At 43.4% G+C, this 21,603-nt stretch overlaps 3 protein-coding genes across 4 annotated transcripts; all 3 read right to left on the bottom strand.

Annotated features, from left to right (window-relative positions):
• Positions 1–1,216: 1,216 nt before the first annotated feature.
• On the bottom strand, positions 1,217–4,607 carry LOC308365430 (NXPE family member 3-like; the record flags this gene model as incomplete). Its single annotated transcript, XM_080838849.1, has 5 exons — positions 4,486–4,607; positions 3,248–4,041; positions 2,618–2,685; positions 1,971–2,177; positions 1,217–1,788 (listed from the first exon to the last, which is right to left on the bottom strand). The coding sequence occupies exons 1-5, from the start codon at positions 4,576–4,578 to the stop codon at positions 1,217–1,219; spliced, it is 1,734 nt and encodes a 577-aa protein (XP_080694975.1). The 5' UTR covers positions 4,579–4,607.
• A 588-nt stretch (positions 4,608–5,195) lies between these two features.
• On the bottom strand, positions 5,196–11,694 carry LOC308365043 (NXPE family member 3-like). Of its 2 annotated transcripts, XM_080838362.1 has the most exons (7): positions 11,553–11,678; positions 10,719–10,820; positions 10,334–10,548; positions 8,955–9,748; positions 8,325–8,392; positions 7,690–7,893; positions 5,196–7,507 (listed from the first exon to the last, which is right to left on the bottom strand). In XM_080838362.1, the coding sequence occupies exons 3-7, from the start codon at positions 10,436–10,438 to the stop codon at positions 6,936–6,938; spliced, it is 1,743 nt and encodes a 580-aa protein (XP_080694488.1). In that variant the 5' UTR covers positions 10,439–10,548; positions 10,719–10,820; positions 11,553–11,678; the 3' UTR covers positions 5,196–6,935. The 2 variants fall into 2 exon arrangements, with proteins under 2 accessions (XP_080694488.1, XP_080694487.1); XM_080838361.1 differs by lacking the exon at positions 10,719–10,820 and having other exon boundaries at positions 11,553–11,694.
• A 1,964-nt stretch (positions 11,695–13,658) lies between these two features.
• On the bottom strand, positions 13,659–20,503 carry mpc2b (mitochondrial pyruvate carrier 2b). The gene is made up of 5 exons (XM_080838861.1): positions 20,155–20,503; positions 18,389–18,429; positions 16,381–16,465; positions 15,799–15,910; positions 13,659–14,910 (listed from the first exon to the last, which is right to left on the bottom strand). The coding sequence occupies exons 1-5, from the start codon at positions 20,246–20,248 to the stop codon at positions 14,871–14,873; spliced, it is 372 nt and encodes a 123-aa protein (XP_080694987.1). The 5' UTR covers positions 20,249–20,503; the 3' UTR covers positions 13,659–14,870.
• Between the last annotated feature and the right edge of the window lie 1,100 nt (positions 20,504–21,603).

Below are 21,603 nucleotides of genomic sequence, written 5' to 3' on the forward strand. Positions count from 1 at the left end.
CTGTGTTCCATGACACCAGGTCACAACTGAAACTACCCACTACATAGTTTGAGTAACTTTGTTCATAGTATGAATCTTGTAGGAACCCAACCCGTTCAGTTCCTGCTTTGAGAAAGAGTTGTGCTCATTGTTGTCTGTGTGCTGTGTGACATTCAGTTAAATTACCAGTCCAGACAGGAGGCTGCTACACGTGTGATCAGGTGAGACCATACGGCTTACAAGCTGTGTGCCTGGAGTTGTTCTTCTGTTGGTGTTTGCAATGTGAGGCTGTTCGGTGTTAGCTTGCTAGTTTTGGACAAACACTCCATAATGCCTCTAAGTATTGTCGTATTATTTGTGTAATCAACATTTACAGTTGTATTTGTTTGCCTTGCTTGTAAAAGCAAAGTGACACTGACAAATATCTCACAATGTCTCTAGAATTGCAAAACTGTTTTAAGTCTACCAGTCCATTCGTCTTCCAACACCATATCACAATTCAGGACTAAACACTGTCAGTTTAATTAACAACATCAGTTATTTGGAACAGCCGTAGCAGCAGAAGGATAAATTCCCAGACCAGTTAAGGTCAGGTCATTAACCGTGGAATATTGTTTTCCTGCTTTGTTTTGTGACACTGCAGCATTCAAACATTGCTCTGCGCGATGTCTCTGCGTACTTCACACTGCAGGGGATTGTTCAACTGACTGTGAATGAATCTGTGTTAAAAGTAGGTGGGAACCATTTGGAGTTCTTTGAGTTCTCAACCCACCTAGGGTTATCATCATCTATTGCATCCCAGGGCTCTCAGTTGGGCTGATGATTCAGGACAGGGGAGTGGAGCAGCTCTCTTCTCCAGCCGGGTGGAAATGGAAACTCAAGGAAAACCTGTAAAATCTTGGCACCAAAATCTCAGTAACCTGTATCAACATGTTTATACTAAGGAACCCCTAAAGTCCCGCATGGTGATATTTTTCATCTTGTGCGCATTACACAATTTTCTTGTGCACTCAAGTTATTATCTTGTGCGCATTACACAATTATCTTGTATGGACAATATAATCATAATTTTTGGGAACAAGGTAAGCATCTTGATAAGTTACTTGTTTCCACAAGATAAAAAAAATATGACCTTTTATGATTTGAAGGGCTCTGTAGTATTCTCATGTCAAAATGTCACTAATTCAACTCTTTTCTCTCCCCCTGTCCTCTACACCCCCACCCTTCCCTCTGCTGGCTAGCTCTTCTTCTTCTCCTGTTTGGCTGGACAAATGTGGGACAGGATGAGATCGATCATGTTCTTCACAATGTCTGGGGGAGGGTGCAGAAGGTGGGGCTGGGTGGGGTGCGCCAGAGTCATGTCCCACGCATCCAGCAGCACCACCCCCCGCAGGCTGCGGAACATGGCCCTCAGTACTGAGTCCAGCTGCACAGAGAACCAGTCGCTGTTGTACAGGCTGACCTCCGGGTCCAGCTTCTGCGGGTTGGCTGTGCGCACCACCACCAGCGTGCCTGGCGCCCGGTCCAGAAGGCGGGCTAAGTCGCGGCGGATGTGGCGCAGTCGGCGCAGGTACACCTCTACGGGGAATGTGCTGAAGTGCGACCAGATGCTCAGAGCCACAATGGTGTCATGGCCGCCTGGCAGGCCGTCAAGCTCATTAGCCACGTAGCGTAGCTCACTGGAGGAGACGGTGGAGAAGCGGATGGGCGGGCCGTGGCAGCGGTACTTCAGCAGGATGTTATGGACCATGTCTACAGCCATGAAGGGCCCCACATTCTTTGGGCTGTGGAGGTTGAACTCCTTCAGTTCTGGAGGTTGAGGGACAGAGAGAGAGAGACCAACAATGATGGAAAGAGAGAGGGAGAGAAAAAACAAAAGTGAGACAAGTTGCAAAGTGAACGTGTGCATGCAATATAAAAAATGCATTGCTGAATTTGAAAATATGATGATAGGAAAAACCCATTTCAGCATTGTGCAGATCAGTGCTGACCTGGAACAAAGGTGTTGAGGTACTCAAACCACTGTCGAACAGTAGAGTCTCCATACATGTAAAACAGTTTTCCTTGAAGACACTGGGTAATGGCGGAGGAGTCATTGAACTGTTGCATTGGGCTTCCAGCTAAAGGTCTCCAAGAACCCTGGTAGTAATACCCAGACGGCAGGAACTTTGCCTGGTCTCTGCGAACCAAAGACTGCTCTGTGGATGAGAAGGAGAATTAGAACTCTGCTGCATGCATGCACATGTGTGGACACGCACACGCACGCACGCACGCACACATGCACACAGGCACACACACGTACATTTATGTTAAATATACACCAGTCACAGATTACTACACTTTGATTACCATTATTAAAACACACACACATAGATATAAATACACACAAGTATACACACACACACACATAACAACATGGAAAACAGCTTCAGGTTATTGTAAATTATAACTACCATTACTCTGGACCTGTTAAATCATTGTCCAGTTCAATATTTTACTCCGAGATCTGACCTTGACATTTGCTCCCCCCCCCTTCCTGTATCCTTTGTCCTTTTCCAACAAAGCCTGTGTTCGGTCACTCCTAATTCAACTAAATTGTTACTTTGTCCCTTTTAATAGAGATGGCTCTTTCTCTTACCTTTCACTGCGGGCAAAATAGTTATGTTGTCCATCCCAAGGGCTTGGACCGGAGCTTTGATGGTAGAGCTGTGACAAAAGATGACAGAAAATCATCTTATCTTTCACCCCAGTTCCCTGTCCCACAGTGGCGAGGTAATAAAATATGTGACAAACATTTAAATAGACTGCGCATTGGTTAGCCAAAGGTGACACTGGCAAATAAACGTCACTCAGTATATATCTTTGTTCCTCAGAACTGTCCATTAGATGCACTTATCTAAAGCACTATTGGCATTAATGCCCAAAGTACAGAAGGTTGATATCCTTGTAAAATAAGACTATATCGAGTTTCACCTTAATTCATCACCTATTAATGTACTCAAAATCAGCTGATGCCTGGATTGTTCCATCACCCAGTTTTACTGCCATAATTTGAACATGTCGGATGGACATGGGTGATTAGACAGTGCTTTTATTTCTGCTTCACAATATTAACAAGCGCATTAGTCAGTGACCCACTGTAACAATGAATTTGCGGCAGACAGAATAATATTTCTAGTTCAGTTCATAAACTGAAACCAAATGTCTGACTGTAAGACTCAGCTCAGAATAAAGAGTGGAGGATGGAGGTACCCACATATACCCATACCTCAAGAACAGCATTGACTCTGTGGTGGTGAGAAGGTGTTTCTTGTAGCCCCCTTTGGCATGGTTGATGCGCGTGTCGCAGTCCAGCATCCTTGGTTTGTAGCAGTACCAGGGCTCACCCGTGTGCGGATCTGTGTAGTTGCACAACACCGGCAGACGTGGTCCGGTGGGCAGACACAGGTTGCAGACGGTGGTCTCAGACAGGTAGCCAGAGCGGAAGAGGCTCTTGAAGAAGACTCGGTCTGGCCGCTCCTCCCTCAAGCGCCGCAGCACTGCCACCGCCTCGCTTGATTGCACCAGCGTCACCTCAACCTGCGCCGGCCCCGCCCACAGCAGCGGGAGCTCCACCACGTACAGGCCATCCTGCCGGTCCACGACCGAGCCCGATGCACCGGCGCCAATCTCTGGGGAACGGATCCGGGCCAGCAGGAAGTCCCCGCCATACCTCTTGGGCTGGCCCAGGAAGTTCTGTATCTGGACCAGCACTTCCAGCTTGCCGCCCACCCGCCATGTGGCTTGGCCCGAGATGTTGGAGGGCGGCTGGATCACAAAATAACTTTGTGCCGGGTCGCTGCTCTGGTGGACCGGCACCCCCAGCGCAGGGGGCTCAGGCCAGGAAATGGACTCCAGGAGGTAGCGCTCCTCATTGGCCTCCGCCTGGGACACCTCCTGGCCCAGGTTGGGACAATAGCTGCCATTCTGGTCCAGAGGCAGGAAGGGTCCAGAGAGCTTGAAGACGGAACTGATGCTACTCTGGAGCTGGTAGAGAGAGGACACCGACTGGCAGTTCCATCTCTGTGAGAGGGGATGAGGGTGAAGGAGGGAGGGGTGTGCAAAGGTGGAGAGAATAGACTGAATAAGAGAGGGGGAGAGAAAGGTGAGAGACAGGGAGGGCGATAGAAAGAGAAGGGTGGGGTGAGGAAATAAATACAGAAATGGAGGAGGGAGAAGATAGAGAGGTAGATGGGAGCGAGACAGTGACTTAGATAGGGAGGGAGGAGAGAAAGGGAAAATACAGGGAAGGAGACAGAGAGAGAGAGAGCAACAGTGGGGTGGGGGTGAGAGAAGAAAGCGAGAAAGAGGAAGAGAGCAGTGCATAAGATTTGCATACAACAGCAACAATCTATAATCCAATAAACATTTTGTGAGTATACTTAACTGTTGTGTGAGCCCTCTATAAGTGATGTGGCACCACATAACAAAAGTAACAGTTTTATGAGTAACAGTAACATTACTGACCTCCAGAGTGTTAATGTTCTGCAAAAGGAGGATGACTCCTGACAGCGCAAGGACGAGGAAGATGAGGGCATATTTGGACAGGTTTCCTTCCATCTTGTGCGGTTGAATCAGTTAATTATACGGCTTTCAGAAGGTTCTAAAAAATTCCGTTCATTTGAATTGGCGTGTTTTCAGGCTCGCTTGTTATTTTTCTCTCAGTGTTTGCCCTTTCTGCTTCCCATCCACCGCTCAGACTCAGCTAAGTTCGGTCTTTCCGGGAAATATCAATCATCTAAAGCTTTGGCGAATCAACCTATCGCGAAGTTGTTACATCAAAGCCTCAGTTTGATATTCCTCGACGTGAACAAACGGTCAAGTTTAGTAAGTTGAAAATTGATTAATGACCACTGTCATTGACAACGGGTTTTGTGCTTCTAATTACAATCTACAAAAATAGGTTTTTTGGAGGAATGTTTTCTATTGTTTTGGCAAGTAAACGCATAATAATCGGGATACTAAATCGCTTCAAGACGAGACAAGACCCCTCCGCTGCGCAAATGTATTTCCAGGCGGGAATTCATATTCGTTTATAAAAAAGTAAACATTCTTGTTTAGTGGAATGCATTTCGTCTTCAGCCCCCTAGCCTCAGAAGGACTTCCCTTGTTAAGTTGACTAATGGTCTGTTCTGCATTGGAACTTCTCTTACATCGAAAATACGAAAAGTCTATAATAGTGCATAATAGTTCACTTTATTTGAATATAGTTTAACATTGTTCTTCCAGGGTTCATGTTAAGCGCACGGAGCAGGTAAGCAGTCTGGTTATGACCGTCATTGCGTTGCCGCAATGGTTTATCTCGATTACATGAAAAACATGGCACAGTGGCAGAGTATACAGTAAGCTACATTTCCAAGTAGCCAAATGGTTACATAATAAAAACATAATATTAGAGGTTCGTTGGTAGCAGGCCTACAAGCAAACACCGTACAGAAGGAATTGTGCAGATTACATCGTTAGAGCCTAATCCTTTGTGGTATGTGCTATGTTCAGAGCACCCACATGTGCCTGTATCCTGCATAATGATATGCATGATGCTTCATGTCTTTTCCTGACTAACACTTAAAAACCAAGTTATGTGCAAAATACCTAGGGCTGCGTTCACTCCTCTCAATGAAGATTAAAAATCATAAACCTCATGTTCTCACCACCTCTGCTAAGCCTGTGTTCCATGACACCAGGTCACAACTGAAACTACCCACTACATAGTTTGAGTAACTTTGTTCATAGTATGAATCTTGTAGGAACCCAACCCGTTCAGTTCCTGCTTTGAGAAAGAGTTGTGCTCATTGTTGTCTGTGTGCTGTGTGACATTCAGTTAAATTACCAGTCCAGACAGGAGGCTGCTACACGTGTGATCAGGTGAGACCATACGGCTTACAAGCTGTGTGCCTGGAGTTGTTCTTCTGTTGGTGTTTGCAATGTGAGGCTGTTCGGTGTTAGCTTGCTAGTTTTGGACAAACACTCCATAATGCCTCTAAGTATTGTCGTATTATTTGTGTAATCAACATTTACAGTTGTATTTGTTTGCCTTGCTTGTAAAAGCAAAGTGACACTGACAAATATCTCACAATGTCTCTAGAATTGCAAAACTGTTTTAAGTCTACCAGTCCATTCGTCTTCCAACACCATATCACAATTCAGGACTAAACACTGTCAGTTAAATTAACAACATTAGTTATTTGGAACAGCCGTAGCAGCAGAAGGATAAATTCCCAGACCAGTTCAGGTCAGGTCATTAACCGTGGAATATTGTTTTCCTGCTTTGTTTTGTGACACTGCAGCATTCAAACATTGCTCTGCGCGATGTCTCTGCGTACTACATACTGCAGGGGATTGTTCAACTGACTGTGAATGAATCTGTGTTAAAAGTAGGTGGGAACCATTTGGAGTTCTTTGAGTTCTCAACCCATCTTCACCTAGGGTTATCATCATCTATTGCATCCCAGGGCAGATGATTCAGTACAGGGGAGTGGAGCAGCTCTCTTCTCCAGCCGGGTGGAAATGGAAACTCAAGGAAAACCTGTAAAATCTTGGCACCAAAATCTCAACAACCTGTATCAACATATTTATACTAAGGAACCCCTAAAGTCCCACAAGGTGATATTTTTTATCTTGTGCCCATTACACAATTTTCTTGTGCGCTCAAGTTATTATCTTGTGCGCTCAAGTTATTATCTTGTGCGCATTACACAATTATCTTGTAGGGACAATATAATAATAATTTTTGGGAACAAGGGAAGCATCTTGATAAGTAACTTGTTTCCGCAAGATAATAACTTGTGCACACAAGATACAAAAAATATGACCTTTTATGATTTGAAGGGCTCTGTAGGATTCTCATATCAAAATGTCACTAATTCAACTCTCTTCTCTCCCCCTGTCCTCTACACTCCCACCCTTCCCTCTGCTGGCTAGCTCTTCTTCTTCTCCTGTTTGGCTGGACAAATGTGGGACAGGATGAGATCGATCATGTTCTTCACAATGTCTGGGGGAGGGTGCAGAAGGTGGGGCTGGGTGGGGTGCGCCAGAGTCATGTCCCACGCGTCCAGCAGCACCACCCCCCGCAGGCTGCGGAACATGGCCCTCAGTACTGAGTCCAGCTGCACAGAGAACCAGTCGCTGTTGTACAGGCTGACCTCCGGGTCTAGCTTCTGCGGGTTGGCTGTGCGCACCACCACCAGCGTGCCTGGCGCCCGGTCCAGAAGGCGGGCTAAGGCGCGGCGGATGTGGCGCAGTCGGCGCAGGTACACCTCTACGGGGAATGTGCTGAAGTGCGACCAGATGCTCAGAGCCACAATGGTGTCATGGCCGCCTGGCAGGCCGTCAAGCTCATTAGCCACGTAGCGTAGCTCGCTGGAGGAGACGGTGGAGAAGCGGATGGGCGGGCCGTGGCAGCGGTACTTCAGCATGATGTTATGGACGCTGTCTACAGCCATGAAGGGCCCCACATTCTTTGGGCTGTGGAGGTTGATCTCCTTCAGTTCTGGAGGTTGAGGGACAGAGAGAGAGAGACCAACAATGATGGAAAGAGAGAGGGAGAGAAAAAACAAAAGTGAGACAAGTTGCAAAGTGAACGTGTGCATGCAATATAAAAAATGCATTGCTGAATTTGAAAATATGATGAGAGGAAAAACCCATTTCAGCATTGTGCAGATCAGTGCTGACCTGGAACAAAGGCGTTGAGGTACTCAAACCACTGTCGAACAGTAGAGTCTCCATACATGTAAAACAGTTTTCCTTGAAGACACTGGGTAATGGCGGAGGAGTCATTGAACTGTTGCATTGGGCTTCCAGCTAAAGGTCTCCAAGAACCCTGGTAGTAATACCCAGACGGCAGGAACTTTTCGTCTCTGCGAACCAAAGACTGCTCTGTGGATGAGAAGGAGAATTAGGACTCTGCTGCATGCATGCACATGTGTGGACACGCACACGCACGCACGCACACAGGCACACACACGTACATTTATGTTAAATATACACCTGTCACAGATTACTACACTTTGATTACCATTATTAAAACACACACACATATATTTAAATACACACAAGTATACACACACACACACACATAACAACATGGAAAACAGCTTCAGGTTATTGTAAATTATAACTACCATTACTCTGGACCTGTTAAATCATTGTCCAGTTCAATATTTTACTCAGAGATCTGACCTTGACATTTGCTCCCCCCCCCCCTTCCTGTATCCTTTGTCCTTTTCCAACAAAGCCTGTGTTTGGTCACTCCTAATTCAACTAAATTGTTACTTTGTCCCTTTTAATAGAGATGCTCTTTCTCTTACCTTTCACTGCGGGCAAAATAGTTATGTTGTCCATCCCAAGGGCTTGGACCGGAGCTTTGATGGTAGAGCTGTGACAAAAGATGACAGAAAATCATCTTATCTTTCACCCCAGTTCCCTGTCCCACAGTGGCGAGGTAATAAAATATGTGACAAACATTTAAATAGACTGCGCATTGGTTAGCCAAAGGTGACACTGGCAAATAAACGTCACTCAGTATATATCTTTGTTCCTCAGAACTGTCCATTAGATGCACTTATCTAAAGCACTATTGGCATTAATGCCCAAAGTACAGAAGGTTGATATCCTTGTAAAATAAGACTATATCGAGTTTCACCTTAATTCATCACCTATTAATGTACTCAAAATCAGCTGATGCCTGGATTGTTCCATCACCCAGTTTTACTGCCATAATTTGAACATGTCGGATGGACATGGGTGATTAGACAGTGCTTTTATTTCTGCTTCACAATATTAACAAGCGCATTCGTCAGTGACCCACTGTAACAATGAATTTGCGGCAGACAGAATAATATTTCTAGTTCAGTTCATAAACTGAAACCAAATGTCTGACTGTAAGACTCAGCTCAGAATAAAGAGTGGAGGATGGAGGTACCCACATATACCCATACCTCAAGAACAGCATTGACTCTGTGGTGGTGAGAAGGTGTTTCTTGTAGCCCCCTTTGGCATGGTTGATGCGCGTGTCGCAGTCCAGCATCCTTGGTTTGTAGCAGTACCAGGGCTCACCCGTGTGCGGATCTGTGTAGTTACACAGCGCCGGCTGACGGGGTCCGGTGGGAAGGCACAGGTTGCAGATGGTGGTTTCGGAGAGGAAGCCGGAGCGGAAGAGGCTCTTAAAGAAGACGCGGTCCGGCCTCTCCTCCCTCAAGCGCCGCAGCACGGCCACCGCCTCGCTTGAGTGCACCAGCGTCACCTCCACCTGCGCAGCCCCCGCCCACAGCAGCGGGAGCTCCACCGCGTACAGGCCATCCTGCCGGTCCACAACCCAGCCCGATGCACCGGCGCCAATCTCTGGGGAACGGATCCGGGCCAGTAGGAAGTCCCCGCCATACCTCTTGGGCTGGCCCAGAAAGTTCTGTATGTGGACCAGCACTTCCAGCTTGCCGCCCACCCGCCATGTGGCTTGGCCCGAGATGGCGGTGGGCGGCTGGATCACAAAATAACTTCGAGCCGGATCGCTGCTCTGGCGGACCGGCACCCCCAGCGCAGGGGGCTCAGGCCAGGAAATGGACTCCAGGAGGTAGCGCTCCTCATGGGCCTCCTCTCCAGACGCCTCCTGGCCCAGGTTGGGACAGTAGCTGTGATTCTGGTCCAGAGGCAGGAAGGGTCCAGAGGGCTTGAAGGCCGAACTGATGCTGCTCTGGAGCTGGTAGAGAGAGGACACCGACTGGCAGTTCCATCTCTGTGAGAGGGGGATGAGGGTGAAGGAGGAAGAGAGAGAGGGAAGGGGAAGAGGGAGGGGTGGGTGAAGGTGGAGAGAATGGAGTGAATACGAGAGGAAGAGGGGAGAGGAAGGGAAGAGACAGGGAGGGAGATAGAGAGAGAAGGGTGGGGGAGGAAAGAAAGGGAGAGGTGGAGGAGGGAGAAGAGAGAGGGGTAGAGGGGAGCGAGACAGTGACGAGAGAAGAAAGTGAGGAAGAGATCAGTGTGGGAGATAAGCATGTGATGTGAATGATGTCATTCTATAACCTCTAGCTTTTCTCTCCTTCCCCTTCTCCCAGTATCTGGACCCAGCACCCACCACCATTTTCAACTATTTGATAAATTATCATTGAGTTTTCACTTACTCTTATTATACACAATCCAAACAATCCATAATCCACACACATTTTGTTAGTACTTTACTGTTGTGTGAGCCCTCTTCAAGTGATGTGGCACCACATAACAAAAGTAACAAGTTCAGTTTTATGAGTAACAGTAACATTACTTCTCTACTCCCTCAGTCTTTCTGCCTGTCTAATAACATGAAAGCAGGGTCTTTCCTCACCTCCAGAGAGTGAATGTTCCGCAAGAGAAAGATGACTCCTGACAGCGCAAGGACGAGGAAGATGGGGGCATATTTGGACAGGTTTCCCCCCATGGCTGTGTCCATACTCTGCCATCCTCCCTCGCGACATCACATCCTGTTCTAATGATGCCGACTCCAGGACATGGTGAAGCCTCCCTCCACTTCTGTCAACAGCAGGAGTCTGTTGTCATGTTCTGGGGGGGAAAAAAAACATAAAATATAAAGCATCACTTACATTTACATGTGATAATTTGGTACCCTGCTTTAACCACAACGTGACTTCTATATATATACTTATATTATATATTTGTAGTGTGTGTGCTCCATGGGAACTGAACCCATGGCATAGGCGTTGATAACATACTGCTCTATGAGATGAGCTACTGCAACATTAAATGAAGTTGAATGGAGCCAGCATGTTCATTAAACGCCTTTTGTGAAACAGCATTTCCCCTCACATTGTTCACTGTAAAAAATAAAATAAAAAGATAGCATTGGGCATCGACCTAGCCTTAAGCACTGGTGTACTACTTGGCAGTGGGGCAATTTCACACTCAGCCAAGCTTAATTTAGAACAATTTCCAACCACAACCGAATGATAACAAATTGTACAAGACAGTTGTACACGCCTCAGCCTCAGGTGTAACGTTAGAAGTGTATCAGTTTATTCAGGATATAGATAACATACCAAATAACCGTTATTTTATTTTTTTTATAACGGATCGAAGACACGTAGACTCCCTAGGCAAATCCTGTTTGCAAACCAAGCAGAAACTAAAATTAGAGCCGACCTCTGAAGAGGTATACATAACAGATAACATCAACCGCTTGCCCATGTAGTGCATTGCCAGTCGGGGTGCAATGCACCTTTACTCTGCCATAACTCGTCACGTTGGCGATAGGGATGTGTCTGTGGCTAGTCAGTTTAATGTCCTCTTCGCAACCGAGCCATGGCATGAACCCTGATATTTCCTATCAGTCTGTCATTTCAGTTATAATACAAGCTATACTCAAGGGACCCGTCGTGTTGAAGCTACAGTAGCCTACGACCTCTGCAAGGATTTGCGATTATAATATTACTATTCTGCGTGCACATAAATCCTGTTACCAATCTCTCGCAGTCCAACAGCTACTCGTGGGGTAAAATATTCCTAAATCGTTTGAGTTTAATTGTCTGCTACGAAGAAAGATAGCCCACCTTGCGAAGAGGTGTTGTGGTAAACGTAGACGTCTGTACTGACTTCTGCAGCTCCTCACCCGGAGGACGGTATAGAGACTTTTGGAGGACCGAGTTTACATAAGTCGCCTTTGTCTCTCCATGTTTTATAGAAGCCCAGCTGAGCTGCCCGAGTCGTACTACGCAGTGCACACATGCAACCGCATCTAGTGACGTCACACATGATCCCTCCCCTTTTTACTTTTCCATTCAGGGCCATCATGTTATGATGGACCTAGATAAATATGAGTTAATTGCTCAGTAAGCAACGCAACAAATGCATTGGTTTCATGAATCACCAGAATGGACATATTATCTAGGTTCATGTTTTTTTTTTTTTTTTTGCAGGAGACTATACTATACCCTGCATTGAAATGATTTTATGGAAAGCAGACTGTTTAATTTTCCTGTCCCTCGAGTGGAGTGGACATAGAAACTGGGGTTTGCTCTAGCACATGGTGGACAGTGACGTGTGACAGCTTCATGTAAGTTTCACAGTGGCTCAAAATCCCTCAAATGTAGAACAGCTATGATCCCTGTCTGGTGTGGAAGAGAATACATTTTCTCCTCGTTACTTCTTCTTTATGTGTCTTAAATATCATCAGAAGGAACTAAATTACTGCTAGCTAACCTGGCGACAGTCGCTTACTGACTAAGACGCGTAGAGCACAACAGTAACTCAGTATTATTAATACCGTAAATGCTACATGTCATGTTTTCATGGTACATTTACATGATATTTCCTGTCGGCACTTTCATTACTTCAACATCCTCTTCCTACACATTACAGCTTTCAAGTCTTTACAAAAACATCAAGGAAGAAATACACATTAAACAACAGTGACCTCCCGTGGGGCAAAGCTATTGAGGACGAAATTAGGTGTAAATCGAAAGTCTGATAAACTGGGATTCTCTTTGCATCAGTGAATCAGAATCATTCAGTGTTGATCATCAAAGTCACACGATCAATATGTCCAATCTCCATTAAATATTGGTCGCCTTGTACACTCTATTGAGAGATAAACCACAGTATAGAAATACTCCGGTGCATTTAAGCATGGATAAAAAGCTCACAAAATATGTGTAAATCAATGTTGATGAATGTTTTAAGATAACAACAACTCATTATCTTTGGCAAACAAGGCTGTTTAACGGTTGTGTAACGGGTTGATTTAAAGTATTTGTCGCCCTCTATTGGAACACATCTTGTGACTGACATCAGTGAACATCATCAAACCCGTGAATAAAAAAAATAAGCATATGAAATAAATTACATTTGCTGGTTATTTTGCTTTGTTATAGTGCTAAACCTTAAATTAAGACCTCCTTTAGCCTCCCTTCTGTCTGTAATTTGATAAAGAGCTGGTACATACTGGAAGTACATAAGTTTAACTTTCCCTTCAGATAATTCATAATGCTTATTTTTTTATTCACGGTTTTTTGGGGGACACTGATGTCAATCACAAGATGTGTTCCAGTAGAGGGCGACAACTACTTTAACTCAAAAAGTCATTAGTGGGTAGGCAGTACAACTTGGGATTTTATGTTATTTTTGATTTATTGTCAGTGTTATGTTTGATGTTGTAAAGCCTTTTTCACTCTGGCTGGGGGGCTGCCAATGGAAACTAGCCTTTTGGCTATAATTGGGTGCATTTATATTTTAATGTTCATGAATGTACACTTTCCCCTCTTGATAAACGAATGGATTGATTGAAGTAAGACATAAGGCCCTGGTTTATGTGCTACCACCTTTAATTTATAAGTAATCATATCGGTCATTAAACAGAGACTTACGTACATATATATTTTTAAATGGGAAATTACTTTCAGTTTTACATTTTAGCTACAAGAATAAGGCTTAAATAGAAAACTGATTATGAGGTTTAGAGAACAAGAGTTACTCAATATTATTGCCACCTACGGTTAAATACACATGTACTTACTGCTTCGGCCATGTCTTCATGGTACAGGGGCACAATTTACATAGCTATTAAATTCCTGTGAGTACAGAAATTACAAACAATAACTCATAGTCTTCAACATCCTCTCCCTTCACATTACAGTATTCCTCACCTCCTTACAAACACATCAAGGGAAAAAAAAAAGATTTATTCACTGGCGATGTACCATAGTGCAAAGCTACAGAGGACGACATGAACTGTAAATTGAACATTTGTTGATCTTAAAGGTAGAGTCCACGATTCTGGCAAGAGGCTGTTCATGTTTGAGCTGAACAGCCAACCAAATGACACCTCCTGTCCGAGCATCTGTAGCAGCATTTTGATTGGCTGGAACAGTGTATGGCACGGCCCAAGCTACTTTGGCTTCCATTTAAAGAAACAGGACTGTACAACACCCAGGTTTAGTTTTTTTTAGCACACACACACACACCTAGTGGTGGTGATCAAATAATCACAAACTGGAGCTTTAGGAGTAATCTCTTGTTACTTCAGTGTGCCTTAGTCCTGCATTGTTTTGGCCTTATAATGATTGATTTGCCATGATCCGTTTCTACAGTAGAATACAAGAAAAATATTGGGAAAAACACAACTAATCTAAAACTGTCTACTTCATTAAATCATTAACAACAGATGTATAATAATAAATAAGTATGATGAAAGCTGACACTTTTTCAAATTTATTTGGAGACATTCTTGAAAATAGCATTCAGCGGCTGTCAAGCCTTGAGCTTCCGAGGAATTGTTCTACCATCACTATACCCTATTCAAACTTCTGCAACTGATCATGGAAAACCATGAATACTCCCTGAAGTCCACGGATGATTGAGACACCATTCTAATATTTATTTGGAGACATTCCAGAAAACAGCATTCCACAACTCCCTAACCTAATGGTTCAGAAGAATCTTTGCACTATGCAATGTTAGAATGCAATGCGAACAGATAGCGGGAAACTAAAACTTCCCTCAAGTACATGATATATGCTCAATTAATTTAGGAATATACAGTCATAAAACATGTCAATGTATTAAGTTACGTTTTAAAAAGTGTCAAAATGTTGTGCGTTGAGGACAATAATTTTTTAGCAGGTGTGTGTTGGTGAAGAAGTATGCAACTTGGCTTTAACAATTGACTAACATGATCTCTGGTGTTGAGGTCAAAGAAAGAAAAAAAAAATACTGATGAGCTCTTTTTGTGTCCCTTTTCTCCAGGACGAATCTAACTTGTGGAATGGAGTGTTGGGTGGATATCTGATGCGGATGATGAGTGTTTAAAGGAAAGGTGCTGGACTCCCTTTCGATCCAAGGGATCAGACTTGTGAGGTTCTCGTCTTCAGTCTTCAAGCTTCAACAGCTTTTGCTTTTTGTTCTTGTTTGTACCTGTGAAAAATGACAAATACATCATATGACACTGTGATCCTATTCAAGAGGCATTTTTTAAGAACTAAAGTGTTAACATTGACTTTTGACATGGCATATACACAACCACTAGGGCAGGAAATACAACATGGGAACAAAGGCGGACCCTGTTGGTCGTCTTATTATGCCAACTGACAAAATAACGTGTCAAAACAGATTTTTTTATGCTTTAACGGCAATGGGAAGGTTGTGCAAAACAGATACAGAGACGAAGCGGCATCATCACCACATGCGGCATGAGCGGCCCTTGAGTGGAAGGGGTACGCAGGCCTGCACTATAGACTCAAACAAAGGACCAGTTTCAGTCAAAACAAACACCAAAGACGTCTCTATAAGAACAATGGGTGCCTGCCATTTGAACACAACAGTGTGACTTGATAACCATAATAGGCGTGTACAGCTATAGGCACACCCTGCATCCTCAAGGTCCTGGATATAAGTGAGTATTAACAGATCAAACTGTGCCCTACATGGAGCAATGCCATCATCATATAAGAGACAAGCATATCAAAATTGTGCGTACACAAGTGTGACCTTCCATGATTTACACAGGATAGCCTTATTTAACATCCCTTACCACTGTAAAATTATATAAAATCCAGTGACCTTTGTGTGCCGAAGGCAGTGAAAAACCACAGTATGCTCACGGCAGTAGGTCTCAATGAACCCTGAACCCTTACTGGCTGTTTTAGTCCACCGAAAACACTTGCACAAGCACCCCACTGAGATTCAAAGAAGAGTCCATTGAGAGCCTTGTCCAAAAGGGACACAATCAGAATGCTCAAAGGGGCCTATTATGGCGTCACTATGGAGACTACTGTGCAATGGATGGCAAAGAGGGTAACTCACTTAAATATTCTGTACAGTTGGGAGGATCCACAACCACCAAGAAAGAAGTTGACACAAAATAGGTTCCAGTTCTTGGGTATGATGACCAAGGAGTACCTGGACCAAACAAGTCCTAGGGAACCATTAAAGTAGGGTATTACAGATAGAATTAAGATACATAAACCATCAGAAAGAAACATAAAACAGTTATGCTGTACACAATACCTGTGACATTTAACACAATTACTTTCAATTTATGTAAGTCTTTATAGTCTCTTAATCTCAATTAAAAGCAGATCATCTGTAATTACAGGGCATAAATCTTCCCATACAACAGATGTGACATTGTGTCTAGGCAATGAGCTGAGCAAAAGCAAATCAAGACTGTCTTGCCTTGAATGCCTCTTCAGTTAAGGGCACATTTAGTGTTGGTGTTAATTTAATTTTTTCTGCTATTTTTTTTATAGCTGGACCCAACATCATATATGAACACAACCAATATAACGTTATCTGTATCAATATGAATGTCAATATAATATTAACAAACTATGTGGACACAAAAACTCTTGTAAAGAGGTCTCCTCTGCTGATGTGGTTCTGTACCTGTAGCTGTCAACACTGCAGACTGGGGTAGACTGAGTTTCTCAGCAGGTCGGGTCATATCAGCAAACCCAGCCGCGACAAGGCCCTGTGGAACACAGAGAACGTACAGAAAGAACACAGAGAACTTGTAAGGCAGCTAATCAAAGTTACTAGAATAATTTTTACACTCTTGTCTTTATCTAAAAACCTGGGGCCGTATTCACAAAGAATCTTAGGGCTAAAAGTAGCTCATAAGTGGCGAATTTAGGAGAAACTCCTAAAAATAATGGGCGTGTCAGTCTTAAATTTAGGACTCCTATTTTTTTTTACTAAGAGCAATTCACAAAATATTTTATCCCTAAAAGTAGCACCTAAGTCTAGGACAGCTTAAAACTCCTCATGAGGACTCCTAAGTCACTAAGACCTATTCACAAAAAGTCTTAAAATGGCTGAAGCCAGACGTAACGTGTTGGAGACAATGAACGACTCTGAATTGTTGAGAAGATATCGTTTAAACCGTGAAGGCATCAACATTTTACTAGAATTAGTGCGGGATGCAATCACGTCTCCAACTATCCGAAACAACCCAATCAGTCCGGAAGTTAAATGTTTGATAACATTAAGATTTTTGGCTACGGGGAAAATTCAACTTTGCAACGCAGACGACTTCAGAATATCGCAATCATCAGTAAGCCGATTCATTCATCAAACAATCACCGCACTCTGTAGACCACACATTGTACAACAGTTTATCCGGTTCCCTTTGGACAATCGCCTACTTCAAAGGATCAAGGTCAATTTCATGGCGTTTGCAGGAATGCCCGGTGTCGTGGGTGCCATCGATGGAACACACATTAAAATAATTGCTCCATCCAGAGATGAGGACGTCTTTGTAAACCGCAAAAAGGTACATTCAATTAATACACAGATAGTGTTTGATCCAAATTTCACAATCATGGATATTGTTGCGAAGTGGCCTGGATCTACTCACGATTCGCGCATTTTAATGGAGAGCGCGGTCTGCGCCAGCTTTTTGAGCGGCACCATGTACCTGCTGGATGCCACTTGTTGGCTGACAGTGGCCATCCATGCAAGACATGGCTTTTGACACCCTTCCTCAATCCACAATCGGGAGCACAGTTGAACTACAACATGCAAGTATACGCATGAGGCCTATTTTGGTGACACAATACCTGTAGCCGCGACGGCTCTTTTAAAGTCCACTCCGCAATCTCCATCCTACATTGTGACTGGAGCGCATACCACCGCTTCTCGCAGTCATCGACAGAGCGACACACGGCAGGGAATGAAGCATTTATGTTAACACATAAGTCCTCCCATGCCTCACGCATAGTTTGCAGGGTGCTTTAATTATTACTTCTTTGATTTCATGCAATTTCCGTGTTTTTTCGGCAATTTCTCTTTCTCTTAACGTGCAAAGCGTCATTCTCGTTGGATGCACAAACTTGTCATCATGCGTGTGCATTCTGCTAAGTGCACTGTCCATAACTATTTAATATGACTTCATTTGAAGCCTAGGTTATTCTCTTATTTTCTGTTTATTTAGTGGGATCGTTAGGGGGATGTTAGGACTGAGTTTTTAATGAGAGAGCCTGTCAACAACCAATCACCGTCCTCACCCCTTCTAAACTCGTGCATGAGAAGCGACGTCATCCATAGCAACGGAGTTTTTATTTTAAGCTTAGGAGTTGGTATTATCCTTAGTATGAGTAGGTCTCAGAGCCGTTGTGAATCACTTTTAAGAAATTACTCCTACGTAAAAGGTTTTAGCGCGAGTTAGGAGCACTCCTAGTGGTAAGATAAAAGGCTTTGTGAATACGGCCCCTGGTTGTTAAATGCACCGAATAAGTTTACACAAGCCTGGATTGAGTTTTATAATGCATTAAAAAACTATTAATATGATATCAGTTAATGATCAGCATCTGATATGGATGACCAGCTGTACATGTTTGGATTAAACAGTGAATTTACAGAGTAGATGTTGGTATGTAGTGTTGCTTTTCCTTACCCATTTGAACATTGGGGCCCAGAAGAATACCGTCTTTGGACCTATGGACAAGAGGTAAACACAAATATTCCTTCAATAAAAATCTTTTAATGCCAGGCATGCAGTGACCATTCAAGATTTGAACACCATCTTTCTGGAACTGATTTGTTGACAAGTCACATTTCTCTCTGATGCTGGTAAGTTATCACTGCTCCTAAACTTCTCTCTGATGCTGGTAAGTTATCACTGCTCCTAAACTTCTCTCTGATGCTGGTAAGTTATCACTGCTCCTAAACTTCTCTCTGATGCTGGTAAGTTATCACTGCTCCTAAACTTCTAACAAGCCGTTCATGAGGAGAAACAAGCTTAACAAGTAAATCCACATGTGGGGAGTAATTAGATCACTGTGCAATAACATTCTGAGTTTAGCTGAGCCTTGGGCATTTCAAGACCACAGTCTCCCACAGAAATCACCATGAGGCACAAACTCATATCTGGAAAAATGTAAACAATTTCCCACAAGAGCACAAGCTCTGAATGGTCTCATCAATGTTTAACAGAGATGCCTAGAGAGCACCAACTACCTCTTCAAACTTCTACATCATGCACATAATCCCTGTTTGAACACAGCTCCTTCCCATATCTGGGAAAATAATCCTGATAAAGAATTACAATGACCGTGGTGGCAACCTTGAAGACGCTGTGTTTTGCTGCACTACATCCAGTTACCCAAATTCAAGTCTGACTAAAGAGGAAATGGAGAGCCACTCCTCCTACAGGTATGGAGGCTCACCAGAGTTGTCAAGTCAAATGTATTTATAATCAAATAAAAACAGAAACAAAATCGTCGCCAAGCAATACAAAAAAATCCTCTGTTGAAGAGTCAAATGACCAAACGCACATTTGCTTAAACACTGCTGTAGGCTTACATTTTGGCGGACAACTGCAGTCAATGCGGGAAGGTGCCAGCTCATTATGAATGCCTGGCCTCAAGCCATTCAGCTGCCATGAAAACATTCTCATGGTCACCTTAGATGGTAAAGGTGCCAGTGGCTTCAAGTAGTGGGCACACAGGTCGAACGGAGCAAAACAGCCGTCACCACTGATAAACCATGGTAAAGGAGGTCGAGTCAGACAAACTATTGACTGCGTGGTAACGCTATTCTCTCAGTGATACCGCAGAGGGTCGCAGAATCAAACGTCGCCAATAGCAAACACCTTTTGATACAGAAGAGTTGCGTCGTTGTGACACTACCACAGCTGGTGGCATGATCTGCCGCAGACCAGAGGGAGAAGCGTTGCTTAACACATTTCACAAGAATCACCATCTTGCTGCCCATGGACTTTTATACACTGCTAATTATGATTTATCGTAAGGTTGCAGTTGGAATCGCTAATTCCGTAACAAAATTTGCACCGACGTACAAAGTTGAGTAAACACTGACGTTACTTCACATGCACATTCATCACAATGCAACTAGTCGCGTTTGTCTAGCAGCCTAGTTAGTCCTAAGGACAAAACGAACCTAGCCTTGTCCATCTATGGTGATGGACGTGTCTTTTTAAGTTATGAGTCTGAATAGCGTTAATACGTTAATATTTTAATTGTTGCTTATTAATGAAACTGTTGCTAGCTGGTAATGTGGACAGGACAACTGGCTAAGCAAAATTCAATAGCTGGGGCCCATTGAGTTCCAACTTGGTAGCTAACGTTAATCACGAGGCTAGACAGAGTGGTATCAATTACTTTTTAGGTGTCACACTAATAGCATTTGCATTTACGCTACCTGCTGGATGGTTGTAGAGGGGTCTCAGTTTAGCCGGTAATACATGTTCGATCTTGTCCAGGATCCGGTGGTAAGATGCTCTCATCAGTGCCATGGCAGCTAACGTTGACGTTGGTACCTAGCTAACTAAATTAGCAAAATAAATGAAAGCTAACAATCTAAACCTAACGCCCGACTCAAAATTAAGGGCAATGGTCTTTCCACCACTGCACAGTATCTACGCTGTCCTGTATCTTCTTGTCTATAACATATGGGTCGGTCAGACAGTGTCCAATGACAAAGTCTTCAGTTTCGTCCTCCTATCGACCTTCCTGTACCACACAGTAGTGATGTACCATGCTAGGCTAAGCTAAATTAAGGACTTCATCACAAGGTTACTGTCAACAGGGCTCAACTGAACCCATAGGCTCAACCTACATATAGTGCCTCCTCATTGGTTCACTATACCAGTCCTCCTTAAACAATTGGCTTAAAGGTCTTCTAGAGGGCGGGACATAGGACGGATGCACTGTCTGAACTATTTTGGCGTTAAACCGACCAATTTAAAACCAATAATAGAAGCCTCTGTAGCCTCTCTGTGTTAAATCCAGTCTCTGGATGTTTTTGTCGAAGTTGTTTGGCAACTTTGTCATGTTTAACCTGCATATATATACAGAGTTTTGGCCCATTTCAGTAAACCACATAGATTTTATGCATATCCAAAAAAAGTATCTGAGTTGGTACCAGCTCCCTTCTACATCATAACTGAGTGGGTCTAATGAATTGACACTCTTTTGCTTCGAAGAATTACAAATTTCTTATCTTTTGTACGATTTTATTTCCTCTTTTTTTTTTGTTATTTTGTATATGAGGAGCATATCTGTCGACTGTATCCCAATATGAACATTAAAAGCTTTGATAGGTTCAAAGTCAAGAGTCTGTTCTGACCATTAGTTTTATTTTGGCAAATTGACCTATGCAGCCATTGAACGTCAGTCAGCCCTGATGTGTCTTTGCCATTGATTTCTGTAAGTGCAGATAGGCGGTGGCATATTTGAGTTACTGTATGTTCTTGTTAACATTTGAACGTACAGTCCGCGATTAGGTTTCGTATGGGATTAGAATTGCCAGACACAAACGATTTTCCCATGCTAATGTCAATTCACTGTAAGTGATTGCAGGGATTCTCAGTAAGACTGGCTCAGAGATAAGATGTCATGGTTTCAGTCATGTGTATAAGCATGACGGTGTTGTTTATAAAGTTCTTGGTAGCTGTTATTAAATCCTGCGTCATTGGATCGATACTCTTATTTTGTATAATTTTCACACAGTAATGGATTTAATTTGTAACACACTTTAAAATACAAAGAAGTCTCAAGGTGGTAAACAATCAATCACAATAATAAGAGAAATTAATAGAAGTGCTAAAGTCAGACAGAAAAATAGGATGTTGTAATAAATAATAAATAC

Source organism: Sprattus sprattus (assembly GCF_963457725.1).
Source record: "Sprattus sprattus genome assembly, chromosome: 5".
NCBI classification, from domain to species: domain Eukaryota; kingdom Metazoa; phylum Chordata; class Actinopteri; order Clupeiformes; family Clupeidae; genus Sprattus; species Sprattus sprattus.